The 24139-nt window shown below is 39.9% G+C and overlaps 2 protein-coding genes across 3 annotated transcripts in view; one reads left to right on the top strand and one right to left on the bottom strand.

Annotated features, from left to right (window-relative positions):
* Nucleotides 1–859: 859 nt before the first annotated feature.
* RAVER2 (ribonucleoprotein, PTB binding 2) overlaps nucleotides 860–24139 on the top strand; it is a 92067-nt gene continuing 68787 nt past the window's right edge. The window contains exons 1-2 of one of the 2 annotated variants that reach the window (XM_058717121.1): nucleotides 860–1331; nucleotides 21940–22006. In XM_058717121.1, the coding sequence (XP_058573104.1) occupies nucleotides 1098–1331; nucleotides 21940–22006 (301 nt within the window). In that variant the 5' untranslated portion in view covers nucleotides 860–1097. The remainder of the gene's footprint in view (nucleotides 1332–21939; nucleotides 22007–24139) is intronic. The other variant, XM_058717120.1, reaches the window with a different exon arrangement.
* LOC131504613 (deoxyribose-phosphate aldolase) lies at nucleotides 16816–18161 on the bottom strand. Its single transcript, XM_058717122.1, has 2 exons — nucleotides 17867–18161; nucleotides 16816–17625 (listed from the first exon to the last, which is right to left on the bottom strand). The coding sequence occupies exons 1-2, from the start codon at nucleotides 18115–18117 to the stop codon at nucleotides 16920–16922; spliced, it is 957 nt and encodes a 318-aa protein (XP_058573105.1). The 5' UTR covers nucleotides 18118–18161; the 3' UTR covers nucleotides 16816–16919.

Below are 24139 nucleotides of genomic sequence, written 5' to 3'. Positions count from 1 at the left end.
ATCCTTTGTTTTTACTTTTCGGTTACCTTCATCTAAAATATTTTCCCCTATCGGAATAATACTGGTGTTAAACAGGAGTTATGTGTTTTACAAATAAATTTGCATGCTACACACTTCGATGCGTAGTCCTCTCTGCTGATACTCATTTGGGCTGGCGCCAAAGGGTGCTGATGGTTTGATCTGATAACATCACTTTGGCCTAATCTAGTTCTACAATGTAACTCTCCCAGCTTCAATTAGGGTATTCTCCAACCCCCTGCGGTAACTCCTCTTCCATGTTAGTCTTTGTTTCAGGATCGCTTTATAATGTTGTATGTGCAACCATCCAGGCTTTTTACATTTTAGTAGTTTCCGACAGGGACGGGTGAGGAGCACAGGCTTTCACGTGCACAGCTAGCAAAATACTTTGCTATCCGATTTTTCCAAATACATAACATTTCCTCCAGAATATCTTGGTGCTACCTAAAAAATCTCAAATTTTATTTTTCATCGTAAACTCAAACTTCTTTGCCACATATGCACATCTTGAGCACAAAAGGTTAAGGTCCGGGAGCCTGCCCGGGTTTGGGGAGCCCGAACCGGCGTCTGCAGCCCCCGAGCCGCCCCAGCGCGGGAGTTTCGAGGAGAGCCCGGGGCAGCTGGGTGTCACGTGGAGGGGCCGCGCAGGGTTCGAGCCGCCACCCGGGGAAGCTGCCGCTAAGGGGCCGCATCCCCAGAGCCCAAGCCTGGGCGTTCACTACTGCCTCGCGAGGAGGGGAGCCCGCCCGCCCACTCGCGGCCGCACAGGTGTCCGGGTGGCGGCGCCCGGGCCCCCACCCGCGCGCAGGGCGGGCGAGAGCGATGGGCGCCGCCCGTGCGCGGGGGCTGGGGGCCGAGGGGGAGGTTCCCGCGAGGTGGTTCTCGGGCTCCTCCTCGGCGCTCAGGTTTCCTCTCCCGCCCGCCGGCTGCTGGCTGCGGCGCCGCCTCCCTCCCCCTCGCGGCCGGGCCCACTCTGCGGCCTCTGCCCGCCTCGCCCCCGCCCGGGCCTCCTCCCGCTTTCTCTCTCCGCTTCCCCTCGAGCCTCCGGAGGAGCCCGCAGCCGCGGGGCGCCCGGGAAGATGGCGGCGGCGGGAGGCGGCAGCGGCGAGGGGGGCGCGGGCCTGGGCGGCGCGGCGGGGTCGGGGTCGGGGCCGGGGCCCTCCGCCGGCGCCAGCGAGGACCCTGCCCGGGGCCCCGCGCCCAGCGCGCTGCACCCCGAGGAGGTCGCCGCGCGGCTGCAGCGGATGCGCCGGGAGCTGAGCAACCGCAGGAAAATCCTGGTGAAAAACCTGCCCCAGGACAGCAGCTGCCAGGTACGAGGATAGGACATTGAGGCGGCCCGTCCCGGGGACATCGGGGCAGGGCTTCCGAGGGAAGCTGCGCGGGGGTGTCGGAGCTGGTGCCCGGCGCCTGAACGGTGGAGGGAAGGAGGGCGTCGCTGCAGAGTTAGAACCGTCTGTGGATTTTGCAAAGCCCCCAGGCTTCCGAGCCTGCGGCCCCCGGGCCGGGTGGCACATTAGGAAACTGAGGCTCCGAGAGGCGAATCGGCTGGTCCAAGGTCACGGGAATCGGGGGCGGCTGCCCTCAGTCCGCCCCGCTCTTTCCTTCCCCTGTGGCCCTTGGGTGAGTGTGGGAGGAGAGAAGTCGGGGAAAGAGTAGGCGAAAGGAAGTGAAGGAGAGTGGAAGTGAGCCGAGGAGCACAGTTTTGGGGGGCTAAGTTTTCGGGGCCACCTTGGGAGGGGCAGAGTGCTCCCCCCTGGGGTCCTCCGGCCTTGGGTGTGCTGTGGGGGGCGGGGTCACGGGAGAGCTGAAAGTGAGTTTTGTTGTTGCAGAAGCACTTGCCCAAGTTTGTATGAAAGAACTCTGCCCCGGTCCTCCCTCCCCCCGGTTTACCAAGGCCCCGGAATGGAAGGTTATCGCTGCGCTTTGGGGAACCTTGCGGCCACCTTCTGTCATGCCAAGTACTGGAGGATTTGTTAGTGACTCTGAGGAGGCTTAAAGATAGGCTACTTTGTGTCTTTGATCCAGATTAACTGTTGCTTTAAGATCAGAAACTGCATCTTTTTACCCCCTCCCCCCCCCCCTTATTGCCAAAGTCTACATGCTCATTGTAGAAAAGGGAAAAAATACAGAAAAGCGCAGAGGGGAAATAGAAATCACCTGTGCTTTTTCTCTTTAATTGAACTATAGTTAACACAATGGTTATATTAGTTTCAGGTGTACAACATAGTGATTGGACATTTCTGTACAATAGGTATTGCTCACTACAGTGTTACCATCTGTCACCATACAAAGTTATTACAGTGTTCTGGACTGGTTTCCCGATACAGTTCTTCTCCTGCCCGTGAGGTACTTCTAACTGGAAGTTTGTACCTCTTAATCTCCTTCACCTGTTTCACCCATCCCCTCCCCTCCGCCTTGTTCCTTCTGGCAACCACCAAGTTCTGTGTGTCTATGAGTCTGTTTCTGTTTTGTTCTTTTGTTTTTTAGATACCACATATAAGTGAAATCACATGGCATTTGTCTTTCTCACTCTGACTTATTTGACTTAGCATAATAATACCCTGCAGGTCCATCCATGTTGTCACCAGTGGCAAGGAAAAATTTACGTATTTCTGATATTTAAAGACAGCCGTTGTTAACGTAAGGTACTATTCTTCTCCCTTTCCCTACGTCTATGTATACATATGTATTTTTGTTTTACCAAAAAAAAAAAAAAGCCATGTCTGATTCTTCAGTGTTTCTTAATTGTCTAGATGTTTGTGTATATTTCATATATAGCTTGAATTTATATATTTCTTGTGGATGGAGGAGGGTAGGCTGTCCTGGTGGTGGCAGATTTGGGTAGATTTATGTAGTTCCTTCTATAACGGGATACCGGGAATTGTAAGTGGGCTGGCGATTGATGATTGCAGTAAGACCCGTAAAATAATGAGAGCAGTGCCTCACTATTTTGTAAATAGACCTTACATAGCCATTCACAATAAATGAGAGCATATAACCTTATAATCCGTATGCATGAGGGGCCATTTTGTTTCAAAACGCAATGTAAAAAGACTGTGAATATGATATAGCTCATCCCTCCTTCAGCTCTTTCCATCATTGTCCACTTCCCATATGTCAGGTAAGATTTTGTGATGCTACCTGTAGGAACACCTGCAATAGGCTGATTTCATAGAAGCAAATTTCCCCTACCCATGCAAAGAGAAGACAGCAAGGCGCTCAGTAAGAGGGAGGCTTCTTCGAAGCAGGTGGCATTAAAAAAAGTTGAAGGAATAGCAGCTCTGTGTGTAATCTAGGAAAAGGGAGATGGAGAAGTGTCTTAATTTTCTTTTGTTACCACATTCCCTTGCATTCTAAAAATATTTAGACACAAAAGTCTGGACAGTTTGCTCTATTCTTGTTTTTCTTTTGGTATCTCTCATTTCCCTTATTAAGAGCCATGAAAATAAATAAATAAAAGGGTCCAAACATGGGAACAGTTTTAATTGGTATTAGTGATGAATGGAGGTTTTTTGAGAATTATACTGATTTGTATTTTTGAGGTATTCTTTCTCTGTTATGACTTTATCTTTAGCCTAAATTTTGGAATTTTCTGTAAAGTAGCAAGTATAAACTATTGAATAAAATTTGAGTAAGATCTAGATGAGTTACGATACTTGCTGTCAAGTATCTTAAAGTTTTACGTTAAATACTTATGCCACATTTTTTGAGAATTGAAGAGTTTCATCTAAAAACAAAAGTTGTTAGGAACTAGAGATTAATTTCCAGACTTGTTCTAGCATTTTTTTTCTATTCTGATTTATATTATAAAATGTTTTTAATATTTCTGATATGTAGTTTTAAAATCTAAACATGTCAGTGTACATTTGAGTAGTGTTTTTTTTCTGTCATCTTCTGTACTTGTATTTCTGCTGGTTTTCTGATCACAATCATAACTGTCAGTGGTCTGTGTTAATTAAGTACAGTAGACCAAAGAATGCTAATTTTTAAAAGCAGTTGAAAGTCATTAGATTGAGAATAGCTATTTTTATTGGTTGAATAAAATTAACATACACTTAATCTACTCCTAAATTGTAATTTTATGAATATATTCTGCAAGGATTTTTTTATATTTTATCTTTTATTTCCCTTAAAAATTCTAATGTCTAATTCTAATGTCTTTCTCAGTGGCTGAAGCTTACTGTCAACTTAAAAATGAGGATTTAACTTTAATTTTCTGTTGTGCCTTTTAGCATTTTATTGCTTGGCTAAACTACCAATTTACTCCTTATGAAACAACTAATATGGTTTAGGAAAAGGTTACTATTTTTTGTTCAGTTATTAAGTAATAAGATATTTTAAATGCTCAAATTCTTGTTCTTTTCTAGAAGACTCTCTAGGTTCATTCATTCATTTATTCTAGAATATTACATTAAAGATCAAGGCCATTCCTCACTCTAGTTCTCAAGCTGTATAGTTATGTCTCTAGAAAAGTTACATTGCTAACTGATTAGTAGGAGCCTAGTAATACTCTTTGAACATTTTTAAAGCAAGGGTGTTTTCTTTATTAAACTTGCTTTTCATAAATGTTACTCAAATTTTAATTTTAGGTAAAAACAGTTCTCAGAAGCTGTCTCATTGAATAGTTACAGTGCAGTCAGGTGCTGTCTGGTTGGTCTCCTATGTTTTCTCGAATCCTCTTAGCCCTCTGTGTTTTCATAGTCTCAGCTCTGGCTCATGTCCTTTGTCATCTCTTGCCTAGACTTATTAACAACTTTTCTGTTTGTCATCTACCCTCATTATTGTCTTGTGTCTTATGTTTTAGCCCATCCTGCTTATTGCTTCCCTTGAGAGAACTCTTCAAAGCACAAATCCAAGAATGTCACTCTACTACAAAAAGAAAAAGAGAAAAAAGAAAAGAAAGGAAAAGTTTAGCTCTGCATTCTCAAAATCTTCCTCAAATGTCCATCAACTTCTCTCTTTTCCTCAAATCATAAGGAATAGTGAAACTCAATTAGCTTATTCCAAGAGTGAAATTGCTTTGAAGCTTCATGTTCTGACTGAAAAATTCGTGTTAATTTTATGTTCTAGTAAACTTGGATTTAATGTAAAAACAATGACTTAAACTTGTTTCACTGCCTTCCAACTTTTTCTCATAAACTTGACATGGAAGATGCACATATTTATCCTATGATTTTTTTTAATGTTTATTCATTTTTGAGAGAGAGAGAGAGAGAAGCAAGGGAGAGGCAGAGAGAGAGAGGGAGACACAGAATCAGAAGCAGGCTCCAGGTTCTGAGCTGTCAGCACAGAGCCTGAGGGGGCTCACACCCACAAATCATGAGATCTTGACCTGAGCTGAAGTCGGACGCTTAACCAACTGGGCCATCCAGGCACCCCATCCTGTGTTTTTTTCTGTGCTCCTTTATTACCATGGAGTACTCAGACCTTGTGTTGAAAGGCATGACAGGGGCGCCTGGGTGGTGCAGTCGGTTGAGCGTCCGACTTCAGCCAGGTCACGATCTTGCGGTCCGTGGGTTCGAGCCCCGCGTCGGGCTCTGTGCTGACTGCTCAGAGCCTGGAGCCTGTTTCCGATTCTGTGTCTCCCTCTCTCTCTGCCCCTCCCCCGTTCATGCTCTGTCTCTCTCTGTCCAAAAATAAATTAAAAACGTTGGGAAAAAAAAAAAAAAAGAAAGGCATGACATAATAGGATAGAAATAAAAGATTCTAGGGTTTTTGTAACTTGGCCCCTGCCTACATTTGCAGTCTCCTTTCTTATTAGTCATGCCTTGGATTCTGCTCTAGCCTTATCAAGCTACCTACATGCCCAAGTGTTTCAGAACATTGTGATTTGAATATTTATAGAAATGTCTTTGAATGTTTGTGTTTTGGAATGTAACTTTAGTGATTATTTTATAACAAATAACATTTCTAATAATTATAGTGAATAATAAACAGTGTTAAATGCTGGTTCTTATTCAGAAGAGCCGTTGTGAATGTGTGTCTGTGGATAGTCTTTTGCAACTATGAACCTAGAATTTTATTTTAAGGTAATGTTCTAATATGTGTTTTTGTTGCACTTTCTATAGATTGTTTACATTTGTTGGTTAACCTGGTTCTGTTTCAAAAGAATTGTTACTGGGGTTTCAAAATGGAGAAGACAGTGGCATTTATTCTCTCTACTGTTTGAATTCACTCAGTTTTCTCCTAAATGTTATGTATGTGTACATGTGTTTTGTTTAGAAGTTAGAATCTGGAAGAGACTTTATTGTGTAATTAAGAGAAAATGTGAAGGGCTTAGGGCTAACAGCCAAGGTTAGTAATAGAAACAAAACGTTGTATTGTCTCACTCTGGGCATTGTTAACTTTCATTTTGAAGTACTCTATTATAATAGTTAATGAGAAGCTTGATGGTTAATTCACCGAGGTCCATTTCAAAGCATAGTATTAACTAAGCACTTTTTAGAATAACAAACCACCAAATGTAGAAAATTCCAGTTACTTTTCTTCTTAAAAGCTACTTATTCCTGTGTTTCTTTTGTATTTGTCAGAAACCTATAGCATTTTCGCACATATTTTGTGTTCATTAATTGTGAGATTTAAAAAAAAATTTTTTTTAATGTTTGTTTATTTTTGAGACAGAGAGAGACACACAGCATGAGCAGGGAAGGGGCAGAGAGAGAGAGAGACACAGAATGTGAAGGAGGCTCCAGGCTCTGAGCTGTCAGCACAGAGCCCGACGTGGGGCTAGAACTCACTAACTGTGAGATCATGACCTGAGCCAAAGTCAGACGCTTAACTGACTGAGCCACCCAGGCGCCCCAATTGTGAGATTTTTTTAAATAATTTTTTTGGTGTTTATTTATTTTTGAGAGAGGCAGAGAGCAGGGGAGGGGCAGAGAGAGGGAGACACAGAATCAGAAGCAGGCTCCAGGCTCTGAGCTGTCAGCACAGAGCCTGACGTGGGGCTCAAACCCACGAATCATGAGATCTTGACCTGAGCTGAAGTTGGACACTTAACCAAGTGAGTCTCGCAGGCACCCCTAACTGTGAGATTTAAAAATATACATTATTTGTTTTCTCTAATAATCAGTAATTACTGTCTCTTTTCATAAGAGCACTATTACTCACTTTTTCCTAATAATACTGGGATATTTTTACATTTTGAAAATATTCTTTTTCTTATTGAGAATACCATTTTGCATTCTTGATAAGTTGTTACTCTTAGTGTAGTTACTTAGCGTAGTTTACACAACTTAAAAGTTATCTGTTTCCTAGTGTAGTTAATCAGAATTGCATGATGGGTTCTTTTCTGTATGCTTTATTATTCCCAATGTAACAAGGACACTGAAAGCTGCTAGAGGGACACCTTCGAGACTTCTGGGTTGCCCCTGGCTCGGTAAGTTTCTGTCTTGGCAGGAATTCTTGCAGAGTGTTTCAGCAATGCTTGTTCTCTGCTCTGAAAACATATTCAAGAAGAGGAGTCCTTTGTGGTCAGTGTCACGATGCTGGATGTTAACAAGCAGTCTGAAGAAATCTCAGGTGATTTATAGGCCATTTCCTAATTAATGACCAGTTTATGTTTATAAGTTATTTTTTGGACTTGTATCGTGTTTTCCCATAGAATAACATGGCAGATGGTGTTTAGTGCTGTCGGTTAGCACCTTAACAGCTGTTTGAGGTTTCTGATGCTTCTGAAGTTTAAGCTGATTCTAAATAGTACAGTAATATCTAAACAGCTTTGTGCACCAACAGCCTCTTCCAGCTTCAAGTCATTGACAGGTACACTTGTGCCTTATGGCCACGCTCAAGAAAGCTGTACTTAAGGCAATTGCTCTTTAAACAAACAAGATCACGAACATCAGGGAAGCATTAAATGAGATCATCTCTGATGGAAGGCTGTTGCTGAAAAGGGGTCCCTCTGGCTCCCTGAATTTTGTCTCTTACTACTTCTGTGTGGATTTATCTTCCCTACTTTGTAGCCAGCAGTCCTTAGGAGCTTTCAGAACCCATTGCTTAACTGTGGGCAGAAAGTTTTATGCTTAGCTCTACTTAGACCAGCTGAAACAAGACAACTAAAAGAAGGTTAAAATGCAAATAGAGAAAACAAAATTCTAAATTTAAATGTTCTATGATTGCTTGTCTGAAACCTTGGCGCTGTATTTTGTTTGCCTGGGGAGGCAGTTGCCTTGTCTAAGAGGATGATGTGTATGGAGAGGGGTAATAAATGAGAAGTGGGAAAATCAGACCACCTGGAATGCTTGTCTGTATATTTTGGCTTATGATTATCTGCAGATGATTGTCCTTGGTTGCTGTGCTGAGTATCGTTCATTTGTTCTTCCAGATCTGTCTCCATCCTTCTCACCTGTGCTGTGTCCTGGGCGGCTTATCTTACTGTAGATTGCACTAACCAGGCTCTCTCATCCTCTAATTTCTGGTTCCATTTAGCCAGAGCCACCAGTGGGAGATTTAAAGGGTGAAAGAGCTAGATTGGAGCATTTATTCACCTAGCTCCCTTTCTACCAGGATACCTTGGGTTGGCTGTTTCCTCTTTCAAAGGTCAGAGTTCCTTTCCATTGGCACACCATGCAACTAAGCTCTTTGCTTGTTAAGGTAAGGAGTTCTCTTCCTACTGGATACGAATGCAGAGGCACATTGCCCTGATTGCTGCTGGCTATCTGAGGACAGAGCAGACATCCAAAGGGGGATTGGACTGAGGTGGAGGAAAAAGAGAGAGAGAGAAAAGCTGAGCTAGAGCCCTGGTCAAGCTATATCTGAAACTTAGTTCTGGATTTCATACATATGCAAGCCAATACATTCCTTTTATTTCATGGATTTCAAGTTGGGTCTTACATTACTACCAACCAATAGTATGCTAATTAATATAGAAGTGAAAAAAAAAAACAAAGTAAAATCTCAGTATTGGAAGGGATGGTAGAAGATATTTTATCTAACTCTTTTGCTTACTGCATAAATAAATCCAATTTAAAGTTCTCAACCCGTGAACTTTTAACACCTTTACTTTCAAAGACATCACTGCTTAGTAAAGTATCCTACTTTACCTTCAGACAGCTTTAGTGTTTTATTTATACTGAATATATAAAATTAATTTCCCTGAAATTTTGATTTCTTGATCCAACTTTTCCCCTCCCATAATAGAGAATTTGTCATATTGTTTTGTAACTTACAACTTCAATTCCTTCAAACCACTAGTTTTTCGGATATGAGTCCAAATTTCCTCACGGACTTAATTCTTTTTCCCTGAATGCACACCACTACTACTTTGTTATTGTATATCTTAAAATGTGGCACCCAAAATTGAGTATGGTTGTCTGGTTGAGATCTTCCAGTAATCCCTCTGCAAGAACAAATTTCTCTCTCCTTTAGATATCTGTAGCAACAATAAAAAATTTTGTTCATTGGGTGCTTACTATTGCCAGACACTGTATGTTGTATTTTGTTTACATGATACTTACCCCTCATTTCAAGACTGTAAAATCAGAATTTCTCGGGGCGCCTGGGTGGCTCAGTCGGTTAAGTGTCCGACTTCAGCTCAGGTCATGACCTCACAGTTCGTGAGTTCGAGTCCCACATCGGGCTCTGTGCTGATGGCTCAGAGCCTGGAGCCTGCTTCACATTCTGTGTCTCCCTCTCTCTCTGCCCCTTCCCTGCTCATGCTCTCTCTGTCTCAAAAATAAATAAACATTAAAAAAAATTTTTTTTTAAATTAAAAAAAAATCAGAATTTCTCATTTCCATTTTATTGATAGGGAAACAGATGCAAAATTGATGTTAAGCAGTTTGCCAAAGGTCATTCCACTAATTAGTGGTAAGATAAAAAGACTAATGTCTGTTTGGTTCCAAAGCTCATATTCTTATCCTATACTGTATTATACTTACAATTCTTCTCCACACACACTGTAGTGTGTCCTCCAAAGGACAGGAATTATGTAATATTTACCTTTGTGTCGCAAATATTTCACCTAGAGCCTGACACATTGTTCCAAGGGAAATTTAAAACAGGATTACCCGCCTACTTTGTTCTAAAATTTTAGACTTCTATTAATATGTCTGACATACTCAAGTATTCATGACTGATTTGCACAATGAAGAAATTTTGCATTGTAAGATTGTGCTGGCTTTTTTGGCAGTGATGTTACTCCATTTACTTATAATTCAATCAGTCAACTGTTTATGGCTTATGAGTAGGTTGAAAGCCATAAACGCTCTCTCCAGGAAAGTGCTTAATATTCCTAGACACGTAGAAATTTGCATGTAATTTCAAGAGATTATGGATCTCTTGTAACTTACGCCTGATCTCACTGGGGAATTATAGACCCAGGTTGAGAAGTGCCTTTCCAGGCTAATATAATTTGGTCATATTTTTGGGACTTCACGTGAGTATGGACCATTTGAGCAGATCCAGAGCTCAAAGAGTTTTCGTCCGAATCTGTTGTGGGCCATGTTTATGCCAGATCCTCCATCTGGGCAAGAATATAAATCAAGCTCCTTAATTTTCTTTCTTAAAAAAGTGAACCGAGTCACTTCATGTTTGTTGTAAAAGCTCATTCTTCTCCAGCCTCCCCAGCAGTACCAATGGACACTTGAGGCACTATGCCTGGCACGGAGGTTTACAAGGAATTGCAGTGTATTATTTTCTCCTTAACATGTACTAAATGTCAGAGACTGATATGAAGAATGTTTCTCTTTATTATTTTTAAAAATTTAAAACATTTTTTAAATGTTTATTAATTTTTGAGAGAGCGTGAGCAGGGGTGGGTCAGAGAGAGAGGGAGACACAGAATAGTCCGAAGCAGGCTGCAGGCTCCAGGCTCTGGGCTGTCAGCACAGAGCCCAATATGGGGCTCGAACCCACAAACGGTGAGATCATGACCTGAGCTGAAGTCGGATGCTTAACTGACTGAGCCACCCAGGCGCCCCAAGAATATTTCTCTTTAAAACATGGGAAGACAGTTGCCCATTGTGCTGTTCAGTGTTCTTCACAATAAGTATTTGATAAGAAAGAAGTTTCTCTCTTTTTTTAGTTTTCTGAGTCCCTAGCTCATTGTGGGCTCCTAAACTTGTTTTTTATGCATCTAGTGCCTAATTCTGTGCTTATTTTTACTATCGTTATTGTTAGGTTTGTGAATTTATTTCTCACTCCCCTGTACTCTTGCATTTTCCTTGTGTTTGAAGCTTTCTGTTAACTGTTTGTTACCACAGGAATGCCAAAAGAGCATTACAACTCATTGAATTTGTTCAAGCCTGTATTTGTATGCGTATACTTTGCCTCTCTTCCTGTCACCTTCACCTACTTCATCCCACCCCTTTTGCTCCAGCCAGTTGGGCTTTATATCTTTCCTCAACCCACTGCTGTAATTTTCTTCTCTTAGCTCCCAGCTTTTATTTTCTGGACTTTGGATCTTCTGTTACCCACAAGTTTAACTGCTTGCTTTTGAGTGCAGGTTCATCTCCATTTCCCTGACTTTATATCCTGTGGGCTTTTTACAGCCTTATCTAGAGTATAGGTAATGGCAAGAAACAAGAACATGTGAATCTGGAAAGTTTTGAAATCTCAAACATACAGAAAAGTACAATACAAAGAACTTTTCTCCCTGAACTGTTTGAGAGTGAGTACTGCCATGACGTTTTACCACCCTGAGTCCTTCATTGTGTATTTCCTACAAATTTGGACATTTTCTGACATAACTACATCACTACTATGGAAGTAAAAATAACTGCCACCTAATCCTCAAATCACTAGGATGACTGCTAGTTATCCCACTAATGTCTTTCATCGTGGAAGGATCCAGTTCAGAATTATGTATTGCACTTAGTTGTGTCTTTTTAGTCTTTTTTAGCCTGGAATAAGTCCTTAGTCTTTGCTTGGCTTTTATGACCTTGACCCTTTTGAAGATGAGATGGGTCAGTTATTTTGTAGAATGTCCTTCAATTTGAAGTTGTCTGATATTTCTTCATGATTAGATTCAAGTGAGGTATCCTTGGCAGGACAGGGTGGTACACATTTTAGATTTTGGCTCATTGTTGGTAAAATTAACTTTGATCGTTTTGACTTTTATTAAAGTGGTATCTTCTCCAGGCAGAGATTTCCCTTTGTAATCAATAAGGGTTTTAAAGGAGGATACTTTAATTAAGACTGTGTAAATATTCTATTCCCTTTCAAGTGTTCAATTTATTTATTTATATTAAAAATAGGCTCATGGGTTCTATGTTGCTCGATGGGTTATACTTCATTAATAGAATTACTTATTTTCATGCTTAAATTGTTTTAGATTTGAGCAGTGGGAGCTTCTTCAAGCTGGCTCCTATGTCCTCTTCTTCAGTCTTTTATTTTGCAATAATTTTAGGTTTACAGAAAAAATTGCAAAGATATGAGATGGAGTTCCCATGTATCCCAGTTTCCATTCATGTTACATCTTATATACTCAAGGTACATTAGTGAGGACTAAGACATTAACATTGGTACATTATTATTAACAGAACTTCAGTCTTTGGATTTCATTAGTTTTTTCACTTATGTCGTCTTTCTGTTCCAAGATCCAATTCAGGGGCCCACATTGCACTCAGTCACTATGTCCCGTTGGTCTCCATTCTGCATCAGTTTCTCTTCCTTGCTTTTTATGACCTTGACAGCTTTGGTTAGATATCTTTTAGAATGCCCCTCCACGTTGGTTTGTATGATGTTTTTCTCATGAGAGATTAGGGTTATGGAATTTTGGTAAGAATTCCGTAGAGGTGAGGTGTACTTCTGATAACATCATTTTAGGGAGAACGTGACTTACTACCAGTGATGTTAATCTTGATCATTTGCATAAGGTGTGATGTCTTCTATGTCATTCCTGTAAAGACACAATTTTTCCCATTCACGATTCCTTGGAAACAAGTCACTAATTCCAGCACACACTTATGGGAAGGGTCTGAGGTCCTTGTACATGTCCCCATCCTTTGCCAAGCACTTCCTTTGTTTTCAACATAAGATGTTGCAGCTTATTTTGCACTTTCTGTGCTTCAGCCCTGGAACCAGCCATTTCATGACGGCACCTGTTATGGACTGAATGTGTGTGTTCCTCCAAATTCATATGTTGAAGACCTAGCCCCCCTCCCCTCACCGTGTGGCTATATTTGGAGATGGGGCTTCTGTGGAAGTAATTAAGGTTAAATAAGGCTGTAAGGGTGGGGCCCTGATCCAGCAGGAAAAGGATCCTCAGAAGAAAAGACCCCAGAGAGCTTGCTGTCTGCTGTGTGCATCCACTTCCCTCCCCTAAATGTGTGCAAGCACTAGAGAAAGGCTATATGAGGACCAGATGATGAAACATTTATAAGCCATCTTAGGGAGTTTGGATTTTACTTTAAGGGAAATGAGGATCCATTGAAATAATTAACCCAAGGTAGTGATGCAATCTTATTTCTAGCTGTCAAAAAGTAACACTATGTTATTTTTGTTTTTATCTTTCAAGCTTTGTTCTTGGCCTAACCCTCATTCTAAGGTTAGGAGGTCAGTGATGCAGTAAGTTTTAGAAATGTGATGGGAATGAATATTTCTTAGACTTTATTTTTGTAGTTCTGATACTTAAGATGCAATATAGTTTAGTATTTCACTGTGTTTGCTCTAGAGTCTGTTATTCTGGGTTTGAATCCTAGATCAATCACATACTGTCTATACTGTAGTTCACTATACTTTTCTAGGCCTCAATGGCCTCATCTTTAAAATCTGGATAATAAAATCCAGTTTTAAAATCTAGCTAATCTGGGTTAAATAAGATTAAATGAGATAATATCTATAAATTGCCTGGGATACAGTGAGCACTCTGTAAATTATCATTATTATTACTATTTTGATAATAAGAAAAGCTAAAAGTGTATTAATTTTTTTAGACAAAGTCAGAATGTTACCCTGGCAAAAAGTTTGTATTCAAATGAACTTCCCAACATAATAGCTCCATTTAAAGTTGCTAAAATTTTACCAAAGTTAAAATTAATACCACATTTACTCAGGCAGTATCATGAAAGATAATATATGACAGACCCTCCATTGGGCCAAAAAAAAATTATTACCTGATGTGGAACATGCAAATGCAGTTCCAAGCAAGCAATAGCACATCTAGGTTTGGAGCCTAAGAGAGAGGTTTGAAAGTGGATATAAGAATTTAGAGATCATTGGCACGAAGATGGAACTTAAGGCATCACGAGTGATGCAAAAAAAGCATTTGATAAAATTTAACACCCATTCCTGATAAAAATTCATAGGAATCAGGAATAGAAGAGAACTCAAACTTGAAGATTATCTAGAAAACCCAAAGCCATCATATTCAATGGTGAACTACTGAGAACTTTCCCTCTGAGATTAGGAGCAGTGTCAGCATCACTTCCATTCCAGATTGTACTGGAAATTGTAGCTAGCATAATATGGCTAACAGACTGAAAACTGATAAGCAACAGGGAAATTTAAAAATCGTTGGAACACAAAATGTCTTTAGGACTTGGGTAGGAAAGGATTTCTTTTTTTTTTTTTTTTGAGGGTGGGGGTGCAGGTGAGCAAGGGGCAGAGAGAGGGAGAGAAGTGGGGCTCACCCAAAGCAGGGCTCATGCTCACCCCATGCAGGGGCTCATGCTTGCCCAAAGTGGGGCTTGAGCTCACCAACTGTGAGATTATGACCCGAGCTGAAGCCAAGAGTCAGAGGCTTATCTGTGCAAGCCACCCACCTGCCTCAGGAAAGGACTTCTTAATGTACAAAAAATACAAATGGTAAAGGAAAGAATTAATAAATTTGGCTTGATTAAAATGATACATTTCTCTTCACCAGAAAAATTCACAAATAAAATAACAGACCACATAGCAGGGGAATACATTTATAATACAGTTCCCAACAAAGGATTAGTATGCAGAATATGTTAAAGAAAAAAAAAAAAACTCCTACAAGTCGTTAAAAGACAAATACAATAGAAAAATGGCAATCAAGATGAGTGTTTTCCAGAAAGAGAAATAAATGGCAAATAAACATGAAAAGATGCCTATGTCAGTTAAAGTTCTTCAGAGATACGTATATAATATTCATGTTAAAATGTATTTATACTATATGCAGATATATATATAGAGAGAGAGCTTGATTGATTGATTGATTGAGGGAGCTGGCAAGTCTAGAATCTGTCAGGCACATCAACAGGCTAGAAAGTCAGGCATGTTTTGATGCTACGGTCTTGAGGCAGGATTGCTTCTCCAGGAAACCTCAGTTTTTGGTGTTAAGGCCTTCATCTGATTAGATGAGGCCCACCCACATTATGTAAGGTTGTCTCCTTTACTTAAACTGATGGTAGATACTAACCACGTCTACAAAATCCTTCACAGCAACACTTAGATTAGTGTTTAGATAGCTGGATACTATAGCCAAGTCAACCTAAAAGTAACTATCACAAGCTCTACCTTTAGTAATCAAGGGAATACAAGTTAAGATCACAGTGAGGTACAATTATATTCACGAAATTGACAAGTATCTGGTAACACCAAGCATTGTAGGGATATGTATTAGCAGGACTTTCACATCCTCCTGATGGAATATAGACTGGTACAGCCGTTCCAGCAAACAAATTGGCACTTTCATACAAAGACGATCATTTGCATATGTGCAGCCCAGGAATTTCATTTCTTCAGAAACTTGTACATGAGCACTAGGAAATATATAAAATTTATAAGAATGTGGTAGTAATTTTATTTTAATTTATTTTATTTTTTTAAATAAAAATTTTCTTTTTAACATTTATTTATTTTTGAGACAGAGAGAGACAGAGCCTGAACGGGGGAGGGTCAGAGAGAGAGGGAGACACAGAATCTGAAACAGGCTCCAGGCTCTGAGCAGTCAGCACAGAGCCCGACGCGGGGCTCGAACTCACATACCGCGAGATCATGACCTGAGCCGAAGTCGGACGCTTAACCGACTGAGCCACCCAGGCGCCCCTAATTTATTTTATTTTTAATTACACCCAAGTTAGCATATAGTGCAATAATGATTTCAGGAGTAGATTCCAGTGATTCATCCCCTATGTATAACACCCAGTGTTCATCCCAACAAGTGTCCTCCTTAATGCCCCTGACACATTTAGCCCATCCCCCCTCCCACCCACAGCACCTCCAGCAACCCTCTGTTCTCTGTATTTAAGAGTCTCTTATGGTTTGTCCCCCTCCCTGTTTTTATTTTATTTTTGTTTCCCTTCCCTTATATTCATCTGTTTTGTATCTTGAATTCCACATATGAGTGAAGTCATACGAATGATGTATTTCGCTTAGCATGATACACTCTAGATCCATCCATGTTGTTGCAAATGGCAAGATTTCATTCTTTTAGATTGCCAAATAATACTCCATTGTGTATATATACCACATCTTTATCCATTCATCTGTTGGTGGACATTTTGGGCTCTTTCCATACTTTGGCCATTGTCAATAGTGCTGCTATAAACATTGGGGTACACGTGCCCCTTCAAAACAGCACACCTGTGTCCCTTGGATATATACCTAGTAGTGCAACTGCTAGGTCATAGGGTAGTTCTATTTTTAACCTTTTGAGAAACCTCCATACTGTTTTCCAGAGTGGCTGCACCAGTTTGCGCTCCCATCAGCAGTGCAAAAGAGGTCATCTTTCTGCGCGTCCTCACCAACATCTGCTGTTTTTTTCTTATTATTTAAATTCTTTTTTACTGTTTATTTTTTATTTTTTTTTTTTTTTAGTTGTTTTTTCCTTTTATTTTTTGAATTAAATTCAGTGAAAGCTTGAAGGAAAAAAAACAAACAAACCGTCTGTTACCTATTCGTTCCCTCATACTTTAACTAAATAATTTTAGCAGTTATGTAGAAAAACACATTTTAAACATCGTTGTAAAGAACTTTTCTGGAATTGGTCTGATTTAGGACATAGGAAGATCGTGATAGGCTGCATATCTTCCAGTCACATGATGGTAAATCTGCCTCTCGATGTCAGAAAGCAGAGTACTGGCACCTATTCGAAAGAGTTCTGGCGTCAGCCATTCGTCTCCTAGCTCTTCTTTTATGAGAGAGAGCCAGGCAAGGGAATCCTTTGCACTGCGGATGCCTCCTGCTGGTTTAAAGCCGATCTTGTTTCCAGTTTTCCAGAAGAAATCTCTAATGGCCCGTAGCATTACTATAGCTACCGGGAAAGTGGCATTTACTGTTTCTTTTCCAGTAGAGGTCTTAATAAAATCTGATCCTGCCATCATTGCTATCATACTGGCTTTATAGACATTAGTAAGAGATCCAAGTTCTCCTGTTGCTAAGATGGTTTTGAGATGAGCCTCCCCACAGGTCTTGCGAAACTGACGAATCTCATCATACAGGGCTTCCCACTGGCCTGTCAGCACCAAGGTCCTGTTAATTACCACATCAATTTCCGTAGCTCCATCTTCCACAGCCAATCTGATCTCTTCCAATCGTGTTTTTAAATGAGTCTGTCCAGCCGGAAAGCCAGTGGCCACCGAAGCCACGGGGATGGTGGAGCCGGCTGCCTTCAGTGCTTTCACAGCATCACACACTCGTGCGGGATAAACACAAACGGCGGCTGTAGTAAGGCCTTTATCATGCACATTTAAAGCTTTTTTTTTTTTAAATTTTTTTTCAACGTTTTTTATTTATTTTTGGACAGAGAGAGACAGAGCATGAACGGGGGAGGGGCAGAGAGAGAGGGAGACACAGAATCGGAAACAGGCTCCAGGCTCCGAGCCATCAGCCCAGAGCCTGACGCGGGGCTCGAACTCACGGACCGCGAGATCGTGACCTGGCTGAAGTCGGACGCTTAACCGACTGCGCCACCCAGGCGCCCCACACATTTAAAGCTTTTAAGAGATCTTCCCGGATTGGATACTTGGCTTTATAACAAAGCCTTTGAACGTTGGACGATGTGTCATCACCTGAGAGTGTAGTAAGATCTATAAAGGTAACAGCTTTCAGGAGCCAAGCAGCTTGCCACTCCTTTTTCACCATTCTGCGAGCCTGGATTTGCTCTGCACGCCTCAGAACTGCTGGTTGATTCACTTGTATTTTGGAGATCCAGCTAAGGTCCAGCTCCGTGCCCAAGTTGCGAGCGGACATGGCGCGGGCCACAGCAGCAGTCGCAGGCTCCTCAACGCCCAGCTCACCTCTTTTACTGTTTATTTTTGAGAGGGAGCATGAGTGGGGAAGAGAGAGGGAGACACAGAATCTGAAGCAGGCTCCAGGCTCTGAGCTGTCAGCACAGAGCCTGATGCAAAAGCTCGAACTCAAGAACCACGAGATCATGTCCTGAGCCAAAGTTGGATGCTTAACCGACTGAGCCACCCAGGTGCCGTGGTAGTAATTTTTTAAAAATATGTAAGTAGCAAAACAACAACATAGAAAGCAAATATTCATTGATAGAAAAATAGTCCTAGAATGGAATATCAAACAGTAGTGAATAAATGAATGGCCAGGTGGAACATGAGTGAATTTTTGGAACATATTATTGAGTATAAAAAGCAAGGCACACGGCACCTAGCTGTCTCAGTCAGTAGAGCGTCTGACTCTTGATCTCAGGGTTGTAAGTTTAGACCTCAAGTTGGGCATGGAGCTTACTTAAAAAAAAAAAAAAAAAAGCAAAGCACACACACACAGAAGCAAGGCACAGAAAACTAAAAGCATCATAATACCATTTCTCTAAAGCTCAGAAACAAGTAAAACAACATATTGTTTGGAGATGCATACCTAAGTGAGCAACTCCAACCATAGGGGAACGGTGGGATGAGCCTAGCAAATGAATGCAAAAGTCAGTGGAACAGTGTTGCTAATGTTCTCTTAGGTTTGGTGGTGAGTTCCTAGATGCTTATTTCATTATTATGCCTCATAACTTAATATGTGTTACAGATAATCTCTTTATAATATCAAATCACTTAAAATTTTAAAGGTAAATTAGCAAAAATGTTTCCTTTTTTATTCCAAAAAAGTAGAATTTGAAATCTGTGAAGGCCTTTCTTAGGAAAAAAAAAAAAAAAATTAATGAAAGTAAGTCTGAGAAGGGTTTAGAAGGTGATGTGATTCATGTTTAATACTAAGCCTGGGTTGGGGCGCCTGGGTGGCTCAGTGAGTTAAATGCCCAACTTCAGCCCAGGTCATGATCTCGTGGTTGATGAGTTCGAGCCCCACAATGGGCTCTCTGCTGTCAGCACAGAGCCCACTTTGGATCCCCTGAACCCCCTCTCTCTACCCCTTCCCCACTCATATTCTGTCTCTTTCTCAAAAATAAACATTAAAAAAAAAAAAAACCTGAGGCTGGGTTTCCTTAAGGCTATCATTTCTCTCCCCAGGAAGTATTTCATATGTGCAAAACTTTCATTTAATTCCAGAGAGTGATAATGAACGTGGCCTGGAGATAGGTTACTAAAGCTGTTTAATGCTATCAGTTTTGATGAACTTATCTTACTGTAAGTAATTTGTAACTGATATTCCTGATCAGAAGACAAAATTTTTTCATCAAATGTGCTACTTCATTCCTTAAAATTAACTTATAAGTTAATAGAAATGTCATAAAGCTCTTAGAATAGGGAGATACACTTTCAGTTGTTTGGGTTCTGTGCTTCTGTAGAGCATAGTGGAATTTAGGCAAATGGTTGTTAGGGCTCTCTTTCAGGTTTTAAGTTTTTAATTTGGCCAACTTACCAAGGCTTAAATTGAGGGGTGACCCACTTTTGCCTGGGTCAAAACAACCAGGGCATGGAGAAAAATAATCGTTTTTTTTTTTTCTTTACAAGAAGTCTTGTAAGGTTTCCCAGCTGGCAAAATCTGTATGCCACATCTGATGCATAGAAAAGTTACAATTTTAAATAGAGGTATTTTAAAAATAAAAACTTTAAGTTGCAAAATGCATCTTTGAATATTTAAGATCTCTCTCAGGTAATACAACTGAATGAGGAACATAACATGTCATTTGTTTACAGATAGTTGATAATGTGAAGAGCAGTGTCATGTTTTCTTAATCTGGCGCTCGACAGCTGTTAACTACTGAAAGGAGAGATGAAAGTCTGTGCGACTAAAAGCGTACCACCTTCTATATTAGGTATTAGCTGATTGGCAAGATGTGTGTGCTATGCTATTGAGAGAGTTACACTTTCTTAATGAATACACTATGTTTTTTTTAAGTCCAAGAAAACATTACAGTTTATAAGATAAAAAATGACCGTAGTAAGATATGTATATTGATCATACTACTACATAACTCATCAAACCATATTTCACAAAATTGGTAGTATATGTTACTTTAAAATATATCTAATTTTGACTTACTATTAAAGAATACTAAATTATCAACTTTACTTTCTTTTCTTTCTTACCATAGGTGATTATCTTTTCTTCACCTAACATTATGTTTTTATATTTTGCCTGTTATGTCACTCTTCGCCCCCCCCACCAACTTACATTGTGTTAAAGGGGAAAATATGTCTCAATTTGTAACTGCCCACGTATTTATTTTCTGTTTCCATATGATCTCTTACTAGGGCACTAATGATATTGTTTTTGTAATTCTTAGTGGTAGTATACTATTTTTAATTAATTTTTGAAGGAATATGGTGGTATTGTGTAGAGGTTAAGGTTGTAGTCCCTGGAACCAGACTGATGGGTGAATCTCCACTCAGCAAGTTACTAAGTATGACTTTGGCAAGTTACTTGATTTTTCTCTGCTCTGGTTTCCTGGTTTTTAATAAAAGGAGTGAGGTACCCTTGCTCTGGTACCTAAGTAAAAGCTAAATGAATATTAGCTATAATAATGGCAATGATAAGAATTATTATCATTGAGTAAATTCGCTTCTATCGTGAACTCAACATACCAGCACTGGTGTATGTTTAATTTATTCATGTGCAATATAGAACAGGTTGGCTGTAACCCTCCATCCAGGATCAGAATGTCCACCTACATGATAGTCCAGTTCCTTTAGAAAATAATAATTGCATCTGTTGTGTATTATTAGTAAACTTTCAAGGCCAAATATCAATTCAATGACAAAATAATTATTTTCAGTTTAGTGTATGTTTGAGTGCCTACCGTATGCAAAGCAGTACAGGTACTATACAAATCTATGAAATGCAGTTCCCATACTCAAGTATTATCAATTTAACAGGAGGATTGGGAATATAAATTTGCTTTTTCAGGACCCCAGCTGGGTGAAAGTCATACCAGAAGAAGCAAGTTCAGACTGGATTGATAATGGAAACAGAATGAACTGGAAAGCCAGTTTCAACATCTTGGGGAGCCAAGTGGAAATAAATTGAACCACACGTGTACCTTGTGGTGGTTATTGTTTCATACCCGGGGATCGCTAGGTTTGCAGTCTAACTGTATTTATTCTCTAGGCTGGTACTACAGCATCTACAAGTGTATTACTTGTTAAAAACTCAGCATGTGATATACAAAGAGAAATGTTTAATATTATTTCTATAAGACAGGCATTAAAAAAGTATGATCATTGTTAGTGTAGAGGTGAGAGAAGTCATGTCCTGTGGGAAAGAATTGGAGAAAACTTCATGAAAGAATATTTGAACTGGGATTTCAAAGGATGCATGTGGTTTCAGATGAAGTTTACAAGTATTGATATCTTTGTCCCATGCAAGGTCAAGGTATCCGCATGAGCAGAGATTCAGAATGAGGGCTGTGCATGGTATCCTCATGAGATAGTGCTCACAGAGCAGAAACAGGATCTGTGTGCAGATCCTGTACTGGGAGATACAGTTGGAGAGGTAGGTTCATGTCATATTTGGTGGGCCTGGAATGCCTTTAATTTAAATAATGGAGATCCGTGGAAGGTGTTGTACATGGCAGATGGTGGTAGTAATGATTGGCTAATACAGCTGGATTATCCACTAACTGCATTCATGTGTTTATTTGAACTCGTGTTTTGTCTCTTTCAGGAAGTTCATGATTTATTACAAGACTATGAGTTAAAGTATTGTTATGTGGACAGAAATAAGAGAACAGGTAAGATTTCACTTTTAAGCATCTGGTTTCACTTTGATTCTAAATGTGGGCATTATTAATGTATCTATGTATCTTACTAGAAACATTCATTTTTATAAAGAATGTCCTAATACGTTGTGATGTTATAGTAAATTTTTGTAGGCTTTGCATTGTTTATTTTTTAATTGCAGTATAATTAACATGCAATGTTATATTAGTTTCAGATGTACAACATATTTTTTTTAGGTGTACGACATATTGATTCCACAATTCTATACATTACTCAGTGATTACCACAGTAAGTGTAGTCACCATCTGTAAGCATACATGATTACAGTATTATGGACCGTGTTCCCTATGCTGTACTTTTCATCTCCGTCACTTATTTCATAGCTAGAAGTTTGTACCTCTTAATTCCCTTTATATATTTCACTCACCACTCCCCCATGTCCCCTCAGGCAACCACCAGTTTGTTCCCTGTATTTAAGAGGGTTTTTTTTGTTTTTTGTTTTTTTTATTAAAGCACATTCAATGCACAACACAGGACTCAAACTCATGACCCTGATATCAAGTTGCATGCTCCATCACCTGAGCCATTCAGGTGCCCCCCCATTTGTTTTTGTTTATTCATTTGTTTTTTTAGATTCCACATATTAGTGAAATCATTTGGTATTTATCTTTCTGTCTCTGATTTGTTTCACTTAGCAATATACCCTCTAGGTCTGTTCATGTGGTTGCAAATGACAAGATCTCATTCTTTTTTATGGCTGAGTAATATTCTGTTATATGTGTGTATATATACATGTGTGTGTGCATATATATGTATATATATAGACACACACCATATCTTCTCTATGCATTTATCTATTAATGGACATTTGGATTGCTTCCATATCTTTGTTGTAAATAATGTTGCAGCAAACATGTATCTTTTCAAATTAATGCTTTCATTTTTTTTGGGTAAATACCCAGTGGTGGAATTACTGAATCATATGGTATTTCTATTTTCAATGTTTTGAGGAACCCCCATACTACTATCCACAGTGGCTGCACTAATTTACATTCCTATTAACAGTGCACAAGGGTTCCCTTTTCTCCTCATCCTCATCAACACTTTTAGTTCTTGTCATTTTGATACTAACCATTGCGACTGGTGTGAGGTAATATCTCATGATTTTGATTTGCATTTCTCTGCTGATGAGTGATGTTGAGCATCTTTTCATGTATCTGTTGGCCATCTGTATGTCTTCTTTGGAAAAATGTCTATTCAGGCCCTTTGCCCATTTTTAAGAAATGCTTGTTTATTTATTTTGAGAGTGAGAGTAGGAGAGAGAGAGAATGCCAGGTAGGCAGAGAGAGAGAATGCCAAGCAGACTCCATGCTATCAGCACAGAGCCTGCCACAGGGCTTGATCTCACAAACTGTGAGGTCATGACCTGAGCTGAAATCAAGAGTCAAATGCTTAACCAACTGAGCCACCCAGGCACTCCTCTGCTCATTTTTTAATCACATTGTTTTTTGGTGTTGATTTGTATATGTTTATATGTTTTGGGTATCAGTCCTTTGTCAGATACATCATTTGCAAATATCTTCTTACAATCATTAGGTTGTCTTTTTGTTCTGTTGATGATTTCCTTGGCCAGGCAAATTAGTGTAGTCTCAATAGTTTATTTTTGCTTTTGTTTCCTTTGCCTAAGGAAACATACCCATAAATAAGTTGTTAAGGGTGATGTCCAAGAGATCACTGCCTTTTTTTTGCAACCATTAGGAGTTTTACAGTTTCAGGTCTCACATTTAAGTCTTTAGTTCATTGTAAGTTTATTTTGTGTACAGTGTAAGAAGGTGCAGTTTCATTCTTTTGAATGTGGCTGTACAATTTTCCCAGCACCATTTATTGAAAAGACTGCCTTCCCCATTGTATATTCTTGCCTACTTTGTTATAGATTAATTGACCATATAGGTATGGGCTTATTTGTGGGCCCTCTGTTTCATTGATCTATGTGTCTGTTTTTCTGCCAGTACCATCCTGTTTTGATTACTACAGCTTTGTAGTAGATCTTGAAAGCTAGGATTGTAACACTTTGAGCTTGATTCTTCTTTCTCAAGATTGCTTTGGCTTCTTGAGGTTCTTTGTGGTTCCATATAAATTTTAGG

Source organism: Neofelis nebulosa, chromosome 2, assembly GCF_028018385.1.
Source record: "Neofelis nebulosa isolate mNeoNeb1 chromosome 2, mNeoNeb1.pri, whole genome shotgun sequence".
Taxonomy (NCBI): domain Eukaryota; kingdom Metazoa; phylum Chordata; class Mammalia; order Carnivora; family Felidae; genus Neofelis; species Neofelis nebulosa.
The sequence above is the reverse complement of the archived record's forward strand: the minus strand, read 5'-3'. Positions and strand labels throughout refer to the sequence as shown.